The 12,500-nt window shown below is 43.7% G+C and overlaps 1 protein-coding gene across 2 annotated transcripts in view; it reads right to left on the bottom strand.

Annotated features, from left to right (window-relative positions):
• Positions 1 to 12,500, bottom strand: part of prdm1a (PR domain containing 1a, with ZNF domain) — a 26,284-nt gene that overhangs the window by 6,881 nt on the left and 6,903 nt on the right. Inside the window, exons 1-4 of one of the 2 annotated variants that reach the window (XM_030073281.1) lie at positions 12,272 to 12,462; positions 7,580 to 7,903; positions 3,761 to 3,880; positions 2,319 to 2,571 (exon numbers count right to left, since the gene is read on the bottom strand). In XM_030073281.1, the coding sequence (XP_029929141.1) occupies positions 2,319 to 2,571; positions 3,761 to 3,880; positions 7,580 to 7,903; positions 12,272 to 12,298 (724 nt within the window). In that variant the 5' untranslated portion in view covers positions 12,299 to 12,462. Of the gene's footprint in view, positions 1 to 2,318; positions 2,572 to 3,760; positions 3,881 to 7,579; positions 7,904 to 12,271; positions 12,463 to 12,500 lie in introns of those variants that run through there. The other variant, XM_030073280.1, reaches the window with a different exon arrangement.

Here is a 12,500-nt window from a genome sequence, read left to right as displayed (position 1 = left end):
TTTTTTTTTGGAAAGAAATCAGGTGAGTCTTTGATGTGCGACCAAAAATGCCATTCAAATCACCAAATAGAGTTTTTTTTTTTTTTTTTTTTCTGAGGATGAGCCCGCTGCAGGTAAACAGCAGCAACAAGTCACTGGCAGGTCAACAGGAGCCTGCAGGGCCAAATGACAGGGTCGCATAATTAAAGACACACACACACACACACACACACACACACACACACTGTCCCCGGTCAGGGACAGTAGGTGTGTGTTCATCTATTTGTATTTTTCTTAAGACCAAATGTCCTCACAAGAATAAAAAAAAAATCTGAAATATATATGCTAGTAACACAAAGACAACAACAGTGCTGTGTGTGTGTGTGTGTGTGTGTGTGTGTGTGTGTGTGTGTGTGTGTGTACATTTTCCATGATTTATTACTGAAGTGACTGCTTTTCTATCATAATGGAGAAATATGACGCAAGTTTCTCTCATATGAGACAGCCACACACACACACACACACACACACACACACACACACACTGTCTCTGGTCCTTTTATTGCGGTTGAGCAGCAGAGTTGAGTGTGTGTGTGTGTGTGTGTGTGTGTGTGCGCATGCTTTCATGTTGAAAGCGGGTCTTTAAGTGTGTAAGACTGTGGCATTAGGGCCATATCCCCTGTCTGTGTAATTACACTGTCACTGGCACACACACACACACACACACACACACAGAGTGATGGCACTAACAGAGATGAAAGGTTGTCGGGATGTGTACTGTATGTGTGTGTGTGTGTGTGTGTGTGTGTGTGTGTGTGTGTGAGATAATGACAGGCTAACAGTCAGAGAGGAAGGAGACACAGCTCCATTCAAAAACACTGTTAGGCTTTAAGAGCGGCGACAGGACACACACACACACACACACACACACACACACACATATTTAAAAAAGAACAGTGTGTGCACATGGTGTTTGGGCGCTGCACACACACACACACACACACACACACTCTGAACGCTGCTGCTGAACTGATGAAGTCGTCCTGATAAAATGTAAAACACTGATGAATAAAAATGACGGTTTATCCCTTTAACTTTGTGTTTTGTCGTCTGGTTGTTAAAAATATCCTGCGTGGATCATCTCTGGTCTTTTATCAGCTGATGTGCCGAACATGTCAAACATATTTCTCAGATGATTTGATTCATGAAAACACAAAACTGAAACACTTGGTGACCCTTCACAATAAGAGTCCAACGATTAACGTTAGTTAATGCTGTAATAAACATGAAGTAACAGATAATAAACATGAAGTAACAGGTAATAAACATGAAGTAACAGATAACTAACCGTTAACTAATGTGTCTAAGAATCCTGTACTAATGCTGTTCATGCTAAGGTATTAATTTATATGTTATTTAAGGGTTATTGTAGATATGATTAACATTAAACAGTAAACAGTAACAGTAAATGCCATAATAATCATTAACTAACAGTTAATTAACCATTATGGCATTAACTAACATTAACTAACATTAATTGTTGTACTCTTATTGTGAAGTGTAACCAAACACTTCATTAAAAACAAAAAGACCAGACAGGTCAAATCATTATGACTCCTCTTTGCAGAGAATTGAATATTGTTGCTACTGTAGTTTTCTATCACATTATAAGACTGTAAGTACTGTTGTGAAGTGTTTTAAAACTCATGTTCTTAATTTAAAAAAGGACATGACTATTATTATTATTATAGCTATGCCTGTTGACAGTCAGTCTGACAATACAAACGTGATCATTCAGCTTTTAATGTGAAATGAAATGAAAATGATGGTTTTTCCTGACATCAAAAAGCTGTTTCTCTCACTGAGTTTAATGTGCAGAGGCTAAATTATTGCTGCAGCTCAAATATCCTCCATATCCTGTTAACTGGTTTACACTCCATCAGCAGCTCCTCTGATGTTTTGTGTGGAAAAGCTTCCTCTGTGAAGCGTGTGTTTTTTTTTTTTGTTTTTTTTTTTGGTTTGTACTGTTTGTTCCGAATATGCAAATAGTACAAATAGTTCCTGATTCCTGATTGCACAACATAATATAGAAATGAAAATTGAGGAAGCAAAATAATAATAATAATAAAACACAGAAAAACAGAAAATAAATAACATTCAAAAAGGAGTGAGAAGAAGCTTGTTAGCTCTCATCCCTTTGTCTAAATAAAAAAATCATATATCTGTATAATTATATATAATGTGCCGTCAGATAAAGGTGGTGCAGTGAAGCTTAAAGGCTCAGAGCCCCAACACTGGGCTGAGGCTCGGAGACTATCAAAATAAAAGCGTGTCCTTACTGAGCCTCTGCATCATGAGCTCGCCGGACGGCGGGTAGTGGAGGCGGCGGGCGAAGTCGTGGCAGTACCAGACGAGCAGCTCGGCGCCGGCCGGCACCGCCTTCACCGTGTAGAAGTAGACCTCCATGCCGTTCTGACAGGCGGCCAGGTTCTGCTCCGCCGCCGAGTGGGCGGGGTTCACGTAGCGCATCCAGTTGGAGCGGCTCTCGTCCAGGCCGTCCACGAAGTGCCGGAACTCGCCGTCGGCGTAGATCTGCGGCGAGGAGAGAGAGAGGCCGCGTCACACCTCGGGAACAAAAACCTCCTCACACTCTCTGACTTTCCAACTAATGAACAAACTAAATAAATAAATAACAAACAACTTCATAAACTCAGACGCTGAAAACATAAAGTCAGACGTTATAAATACAGCAGATGTATAAAAATCTACAAATATCTGCTTTTGTTCCGTTCCTGTTAACACATGACACACACACACACACACACACACACACACACTAACCTTTTAACTAAACTCACCAAAAGTCACCAAACGCTAAATTCAGTTGGTTTAATTGAATAAATGCAAAGATTTCTTATTTTTCTTTTTTCATATTTTCTCTAATTTAAGTCACTGAGCAGCCGAATGATCAGCCTCTCAGTTTGTGGGAAGAAAAACTGACTTTTTCTCTTCAAATAATTCAGATTTACTACAAAAATGAACTCAGTTTTTAACAAACTTTGTCATTTCTCATCGTCTCTCGCTCGCTCGCTCGCCCTCTCGCTCGCCCTCGGAGCGACAGAGAGCGAGGCGACGACGAGCTCGTCTTTATATTGAAAAGAGAAAGGAAGAAACGTCTCACGTCTCACTTTCTGCTTCAACACCCCACACACACACACACACACACACACACACACACACACACACACACTGACTCGCTTTGGTGTGTGTGTGTGTGTGTGTGAGTGTGGTCTCTGATATGAGCATGAATGGAACACCTCGCTTCAGTGTGTGTGTGTGTGTGTGTGTGTATGTGTGTGTGTGTGTTTGTGTGGTTTGAGGCGACAGAGGTGGTCAGGTGTATATGTGTGTGTGTGTGTGTGTGTGTGTGTGTGTGCTTTCTTGCTTCTTGCTCCGTTAATTACCGGCAGTGATGGAGTGCATTGTGTTGAGCAGTGTGTGTGTGTGTGTGTGTGTGTGTGTGTGTGTGTGTGTGTGGGCTTACAGGAACGAGAGTGAGGCATGTTATTTGTGTGAAAGTGACATCACATCCCATCTCACACACACACACACACACACACACACACACACACGGTGAGCGAGTGAGTTTCCTGTTCCACTGACTGAGTTTAGATGTGTGTGTGTGTGACGTCACAGGAAGGGGTCCCTCCGGCTTCTGAGGAAGTGTGTGTGCGTGTGTGTGTGTGTGTGTGTGTGTGTGTGTGTGTGTGTGTGTGCTCACCCTCCAGAAGTACTTGCGGTTGGCGTCTTTGGGAACGCTGTCGGCGGTGTAGATCTCTCCCACCAGCGGGCCGAAGCGAGTTCCTTTGGGGATGTACTCCCTGCTGCACACCCCGACCACCTGCACACACACACACACACACACACACACACACACACAGAAAGAGATAAAGAAGAAACAGTGGTTAGACGCAGCGTCATTTGATGTGTGTGTGTCTAGAAGATGTTTTTCCATGCAGTGTGTGTGTGTGTGTGTGTCGCCTCTGACGGATGTTTGTATATGTGTGTGAAGAAGACACACACACACACACACACACACACACACACACACACAGTACAAGCAGCTGTCAGCAGATGATTAATGAGCCGACTTCACACCTCACTTCAACGAGACTGTGTGTGTATGTGTGTGTGTGTGTGTGTGTGTGTGTATGTGTGAGCACAAAGACAGCATAATGTCTCTTTTAAGGTTTCACATCAACTTCTCTCTCTCACACACACACACACACACACACACAGGGGATGGAAGCTTGTGACCTACTTAGGAAACTCCCTGATTGTTTTATCCCCCCAAAAATTATTATGTCAATCTAGAAACCTAACGAGGTTGCCATGGAAACCAAGTCACCCCCCCCGCCCTGCCCCCATGTGACGCGGCGGTCGCTGCGTCCGGGTTCGCCAGCAAACTTCAGCCACACGGCTCAGCGGGGACGTAACAATGATTTTGATCAGAATTTAAAAAAAAGAAAAATGAATTTTTAAAAACCTGCACGACGTTTCTGTTGTTTTAATGTTGTCAAAGCTAAAAAACAAACAAATAAACAAAAACAAACAAAAAAAAACAACAAAAAAAAAACCTGCTGTGAGAACCCTTTTTGCAGGAGTGCTGAGTTTGCTCGATTTATTTATTAAAAATTTCCCCGCAAATATGAAAAATGACCCTGAAGTGAAAAACAAAATGCAAAAATTATGTTAGAATAAAAAAAACAAAAAAACAACAAACAAAACAAAAAAACAAACAAACAAACAAACACAAAAAAAAAAACCTGCTGTTAGAACCCTTTTTGCAGGAGTGCTGAGTCTGGATTTATTTGTTAAAAATTTCCCCGCAAATGTGAAAAATGACCCTGAAGTGAAAAAAAAAATGCAAAAAATTATGTTAGGATTAAAAAAAAAAAAAAAAACAATAATCCTGCAGTTTAATCTGCAAATTTGGGATTTTCTTTGATTTTCCTCTCGGTCGTCCTGCCGCCTTTCCTTTTTCCTCCGTCGGACGCAGAGAATTCTCTCTTCAGACTCGACCCAGAGACGCTTCCTGCCGTCTCTCTCTCTCTCTCTCTCTCTCTCTCTCTCTCTCTCTCTCTCTCTGCTGGTGTCTCTCGTCCCAGATGAAGTGTAATCTAACCGCACGCCGTGCCCACACTCTCTCTCTGCCTCGCTCGCCCTCACACCTCCAAGTCGTTGCCACATCAAACTCGCGCCGTCGCCACTTCAGAGCGCGACAGGCGGGCATCCACCTTGCAGTGCGAGCGCACACACACACACACACACACACACACACTGCTTTTGTTCTCCTCCGACACGACGATGTGAGGAGGAGAAAACACAGAGAGAGAGAGAAAAAGCGAGGGATTATGGCGGCCAGTCGTCAGGCTCCAGTCGTGGATGGAAGGAAAAGTCTGGGAAAATTTAATGCACACACACACACACACACACACTCACACACACACACACACACACACACACACACACACACACACACACACAAACATATCCCCTTACTTCCCTTCATGTGCAGCCCACGCAAAAACTCGTCTTCCCTAATGAATTGGGAAATCCCCCTTCCTCCCCCCACAGGGAGGAGCAGTGTGTGCATGTGTGTGTGTGCATGTGTGTGTGTGTGTGTGTGTGTGTGTGTGTGTGTGTGCGTGTGTGTGAGAGACTTATTAACAGTGTTTTACAACGCTCCCCGCAAACACACCATCGTCTTTGATCAGAGCGCAATGGAGAAACTCGGCCCTCCACTTTACTCCTCTCCCTCTCTCTTTATCACACACACACACACACACACACACACACACACACACACACACACGCACACACACACGCACACACACACACACACACACACACACACACACACACACACAGTTTCCCCCGCTGATGAGAAAATCTATCTCCTCAGGTCAGAAATTCCTTTTGAAGAGAAAAAAAGAGCAAACCGACGCGTCAAAACGAGCGACCCCTCGACCTCCTGACCTCCTCACACACACACACACACACACACACACACACACACACACACAGTCACTTGCCACTCAAACGGGCTGAGTCTTGTGATTCTGATCTGTTTCGTATAAAAATGCCAAAGAAAAGCGGCAACAACAACAACAACAACAACAACAGGAAAACACACACACACACACACACACACACACACACACACACACACACACACACACACACACACACGATGGAAATGTGAGAGATCATCCTTTAAGAATCACAGAGGGAAATAAGAAGTGATGATTGTAAAGTTTAAATGGCTTCTGTAGTTTTGTTTTGACTATTTTTTTTTTTTACTATAATTTTTTTTTCCTTTTTGCAAATTAAATCGTTTATTTTCTCTTCTTTTCCTTTTTTGTTCCTTTGATTTTTTAAAATTTTCTTTCCGTGATTTCAACACCGATGCACGACTGATGAATTATGTCGGTGCGTTTTTATTTTTAGGATTTAACCTCGCTCATAAAGGCCTTTTCTTTTCTTTTGTTTGATGCAGTCGCCGTGTTTTTGTATTTTCTTGTATTTTCTCATGCGCCGCGTTTGCATTTCATCATTATTAAGAATTATTATTAATTTTCTTAATCATCATTAAAGAAAATCAGTTTTCCATGTGAGTCTCGGCAGCGAGGGGGAAGCGGCTCCTGCTTGTTGCTTCTGTGCGCCGCAGATCTACGTCTGGACGTTACACAACCTCCGTTTGACTCCAGTCCAGTATCGACGCTGTGGCTTTTTTTTTTTTTTTTCTTTTTTTTTTTTGGGGCAGTTTATCCGTCTGTGTCTCAGGTCGCCGGCTTGTCAAAAGGTCACGGGGTCGCTGATAGGCGCGTTGGGAAACATTTAAATCTGAATCTGATCAAACTGCATCTGATCAATGAGAGGGCAGGACCGGGTCGCTCGCTTCACTGCCGGCTGGGATTTCTGCCTTTTCAAGACGCCGACAAATCAAAATAAAACTAAAAAAGCTTCATGCTAAAGTTAAAAAAAAAAAAAAGATCCTTACAGGCCACCGTAGAGCGAGAGGTTCAAACCCCGTCGATATTCAGTGTTCTGATTGGTTTATGTGTGTGTGAAGGCTCCGCTGTGCCCTCTACCTGCACAGAGCGGTACTGCAACCACACACACACACACACACACACACACACACGCGGTGGGGATCAAGCCGTCATCAGCAGCTCCGATGATTAATGAGAAACTTTATGGACGGATGAGAGAATAAACACACATCACACCTCACTTCACCTTGGTGTGTGTGTGTGTGTGTGTGTGTGTGTGTGTGTATAGGTGTGTATGTGTGTGATCTTTTATAACAAGACATGACACCCCCCCCAAACACACACACACACACACCCTGAGGCCAGCTCTTCTCCAGCTTTACTTCATGACCCACACCTGACTCACGTGGATATGTGTGTGTGTGTGTGTGTGTGTGTGTGTGTGTGTGTGAGTAAGTGTTAATGGAGAGAGTTCATGTCTGCCAGTGTGTGTGTGTGTGTGTGTGTGTGTGTGTGTGTGTGTGTAATGTCTGTGCGGGGCGGACCTCCTGGCTGTCGGGCCGCTGTTTGAACACCAGGTTCCTGGGGAGCGACGCCTCGGCCCGGGTGGTGGTCGTCATGGCGACGTCGGCGTCCGGCCCCGCCTCCCAGGCCGTGTCCTTGACGATGTAGGTGCACTTCTCCTCAAACTCCGCCTCCGTCCAGCGCGTCAGGTCCGCCTCCTCCACGTCGGGCTCCGCCTCCGACAGCGGGGCCCCGTCTGCGTCGGCGTCTGCGTCGGCGGCCGCCGCCATCTTGGCTCCGGCGTGCGCGTGGTCCTGCTCCATGGTCTGAGCTCCCTCACTGGTCAACATGGCCGAGCTGGTCGCCTGGGCAACAGACAGAGAGACAGACGGAGAGAGAGAGAGAGAGAGAGAGAGAGAGAGATGGTTATTAAATTGAATTGAATGTAACACTTAAGCACAAAAAGTAAGTTAATTAAAGGAAAGAAAGAAAGAAAGAAAGAGAGAAAGAATGGAAGAAGAAGAAAGAGAAGTGTCTGCAAAAGATAAAGAGGAAAAGATAAAAATACAAAAAAGATAAAAATAAAAGCGGGAAGGGAAGATGAAGAGAGAGAGAGATTAAACAGAGAGAGAGAGAGAGAGAGGAGTGATTAGTGTGTGTGGTGACTCAGTCGGGGGGGGGGGGGGGGGGGGGGGTCTGAGCGGTATCTGACTAACACTGTTGTCTATCACACACACACACACACACACACACACACACACACACACGCACACACACTAATCCTCAGGGGCGACACAAGAAAAAAAAAAAAACGACAGGAAACGGTTTGTCTGTGAGAGAAAACGGCTCAAATCCGTTTACCCATCCGTCCATTCACTCGTTCATTCACTCACTCGTTCACTGAGTCATTCATCCATCCATTGATTCATCACCCCACTCATCAATTCACTCATCCATCAATTGACTAACCTCCAAACTGAGGCTCAGTTTCTCCAATTAACCACAAAGACATCCAGATACACTCTCATGGTTATTATCATCATCATTATTATTATTATTATCCTGATACATATTGTTATTATTATCTGGTCAATATGGCTAATCAATAGATGTATAGAAAGTGTCAAAGTATCAATATGTGTTTGGGAAGTGGATGTTCCTGTTTGGTTCATTAATATTAGAAGTTGCATGGACATTAATTCTGAATATTCTCTCTATCTGGAGATGTAATTAGTGAATTACTGGTGTTTTATTATATTATTATGATGTGTTATTATTATAAATTTGAGGCAGGGGATTTCCCAAATTCACGCTGCGAAGCTACAGGAGAAGCTGATGGGTGTTCATATTCTGTATTAAGGTGTCATTAAAACGCTGGGCGTGCAGATGCAGCTGCTGTCAGGAGGCTTGAGTCTGGTTTCTGCTGCTCTGTGGCTCCGGCAGGCCCAGTGACGCCGCCCACACACTGAGGCTTCATTTCCACAACCATATTTACTGTTTAGAGCCAACTTCTGTGCAGGTGATGTCACTGAACTGAATCATCTGTGGATTTTCACTTTTTTTTTTTCTTTCTTTCTTTCTTTCTTTTATCGCCGCTGTAGGTGTTTTCCTCCTTTACGCGTTAATAAGAGACAAAATTAAAAACGTCAGTGGAAAACATCGAACACACTGTTTATCTGTGGTTTAAATAACAACTCCCTCCCTCTCTCTCTCTCTCTCTCCCTCTCTCTCTCTCTCTCTCTCTCTCTCTCTCTCTCTCTCTCTCTCTAATCAAATGGTTGTGTTCATATATTTTTAAAAATAAACTTCTTTCCACGTTTGTCAGTCTCTTCAGAGTCCCTCGCCTCTCTGCCCTAATTTTAGCCCTAATTAGTTTTTATACCACATATAATATTATAATGTTATATATAATAAATAACATAATATTATAAATATATAAGTACGGTTTTACAGGTTTTACTCATTTCTGTGCTGTTTAAATGATCCAAATCCAAAATCTCTCTGTTGCCTTTTCCCACTGTGTCTCTGTTCCCCTTTACCCCCTTTCCCTCGCTCTCTCTCGCTCGCCCTCTCTCTCTCTCTCTCTCTCTCTCTCCCTCGCTCGCCCTCTGGGCTGCAGCCAGAGGGGAAGACAGAGGAAGGAAACGCTGTCTGTGTCTGAATGGAGCTAAAATTGGAAGCAGAGTGGCACTGCAGCGGAACCGGCAAATCATCCCGACTGCATTCACACACGCACGTGTGTGTGTGTGTGTGTGTGTGTGTTCGTGTGTGTGTGTGTGTGTGTGGGATGGTGGGGAAGGGAGCGCCAAAACTTTTCCATTTGGGGGGCCACAGCAGCACAAACAAAACTTCAAACGCGATCCCACCCAAGACCATCCCACACACACACACACACACACACACACACACACATACAGACACACACACAGACACACACGCTGATATACACAGAGGGACAAACAGGCTGTTCAGTCCCACGCAGACTCTGAATTCTTCTACAGCCGCAATAAGGAAAATTAATTCCCATCCAAACTGAGTCGAGTCACAACAAAATGGCTTTTCTCTGACGACACACACAGCAAACACACACACACATACACACACACAGAAAACACACACACACACACACGTTTCTGAGCGGGTGTGATATTGAAACCTGCCTGTTTTTACACCAAGATCACTTTCAAAACAGCTCAAAAAGCAGAAATTAGGCAGCCGCCTGACCAAAAAGCCATTTAAACATTTAAAAGCTGTGAAGGAAACTCAGAAACACTGGACTGACCTTCAAGGGGAAACTGGGTAAAAATCAACTCAGAACTAAAAAAAAAACAACAGAAAAGCCATGCAGCGGGACGAATGTGATCTAATTTGCAACAAACAGACGTCCCATTTGAGATTTTCCTAATAAAACTCATCATGAAAATAACTTGATGAGCGTCCCGTCTCATTTGAAAGGTAAAACTCCCGACTCTCCTGATGAGAAAAAGCATTTCTCAGTGACAGCAGGGCCGCAAAACCACACTTTGCTGCCATTTGCCATTGAAATGCATCTCATTAAAAATGCAGCACAGATGGAAATGTCGCTGGATATTTCAGCTCCGGGCTCTGAGATCCTCTTTGCATAACAGCTGCGACTTCTAAAACTAAGAGTGAAACCAAGAATCTAGAAACCGGCCCGGGTCAGAGTCTGTCCTGCAACCGAGAGAGAGAGAGAGAGAGAGAGAGAGGACGGCAAGACGCAACCGGAGGTCAACCGAGACGCAAATCTGCATGTCAGGTGGAGCTGAAACTGTGAGCGGCCGTGAAAACCACACACACAAACACACACACACACACACACTGAGCCTCGGCAAAAACACTTTGAAAATGGATGCAAAGAAGAAGAAACACAAAATCACCTTCAGGTCCAAACTTCTTCATGAAGAAACGAGACTAAAGCCAGACGAGCCTCTTAAATCTACACTTCAAGCCACTTCAAGAACAAAAAAAAAAAACAAAAAAACAAAAAAAACAGCAAGGATAATCACATAGATCTAGAAGAAAAATCTGTAAAAGCATCTCAGCGGTCACCAAGCAGCAGATTTCAATAAAAGCTCTGAGTTTCCAGTCCAAAAAGAGGAAACTAACAGCCAGAAATCTGATTTAGGAAACAGAACCGCAGATTATCCCGTCTAAATAAAATCTCCCTTCACGCAACATTTTAATTAGAATCCCCACATTAGAGGTGGAAAAACAAAAAACTCAGAAGAGGCTCTGATGCAAGAGAGAAAGAGTGAAGACGCACGGATTAAAGCCTTCAAACGTTTCTCCTCATCCTGTGGAAATCCACTCGGTCTAGACGGCGGAGGTGCAGAAACACGAGCGATTTCAGTGAAATCTCTAAATTCCCGGTCAGAACCAGACACCGAGCAGACAAGAAGGGGGATTGAGGAGAATCTTTAAAGTGCCGAAATGTGGAATTAAGAGGCTAAAAAGTCTTACAAGTTGACTTTTTTTGCAGTTTCTTTCTGTTCTGGAGGAGTCCTGCTTTGCTGAGATGGAGCAGCATCAACCGTTTCAATAAAATCTCTAAATTCCCAGCGAACAGCAAGAATCAAAATCTGAATCAACATCTGATTTAGGGACGCGCTATAAGGGGAAAAAAATGTGGATTTAAGAGACTCAAAGTGTTATTTCTTTTTTGAATCCAGACAGAAAAAAAAAGGTGCAGCAGCAGTTTCAGTAAAATCTCTAAAGTTTCACCCAAAAACAGACAAAATCTGATTCAAAGAGCAAAAAATGTGACTCTCAAAAGTGGTAAAAGTCCTTTTTTGTGTTTCTGTCTATTTCTTGTTTGAATCCACAGATCAGCTACACAAAACAAAAAGCAGCAAATTCAGTGAATCTGTAAAGTCCCAGTCAAAAAAAAAAGAAAAAAAAAAGAGAAAAGAGAAATCAAAGTGGATCTGAGAAAGCCTTAAAAGTGGACAAATGTGGATTGAAGAGTCTCAAAGTCTTAAAAGTTGATTTTTAAAAACGTTTCTCTCGGTTCTGCATGAATCCAGAGAGTTCAGACGCAGCAGCAGCAACAAAATCAGCCAAATCTGTGAAATCCCAGCCAAGAAACAGACCCTGAAGTGGCCCAAAGTGCAGCTGAAGTCTCAAAAAGTGCAGAAATGTGGATATAAGTGTTTAAATTATATTGAGTGTGTATCTGAGTGTGTGTGTGTGTGTGTGTGTGTGTGTGTACTCACCGAGTGGCTGTGATCCCATCCACACATAGGGACGACTCCTCAGACCTGCCTGTGTGTGTGTGTGTGTGTAGGAGAGAGAGCGAGTGTGTGTGTGTAGGACAGGTGCAGTTGTCCCTCTCCCCCTCCGTCCTGCTCCGAGCGCTGCTACTCCACAGAATGAGTGTGTGTGTATGTGTGTGTGTGTGTGTGTGCGTGTGTGGGACCGAGTGTGTGTGATCCGCTCGGTGTC

Source organism: Myripristis murdjan, chromosome 16, assembly GCF_902150065.1.
Source record: "Myripristis murdjan chromosome 16, fMyrMur1.1, whole genome shotgun sequence".
Taxonomy (NCBI): Eukaryota; Metazoa; Chordata; class Actinopteri; order Holocentriformes; family Holocentridae; genus Myripristis; species Myripristis murdjan.
This window is presented reverse-complemented; position numbering and strand designations above follow the sequence as displayed.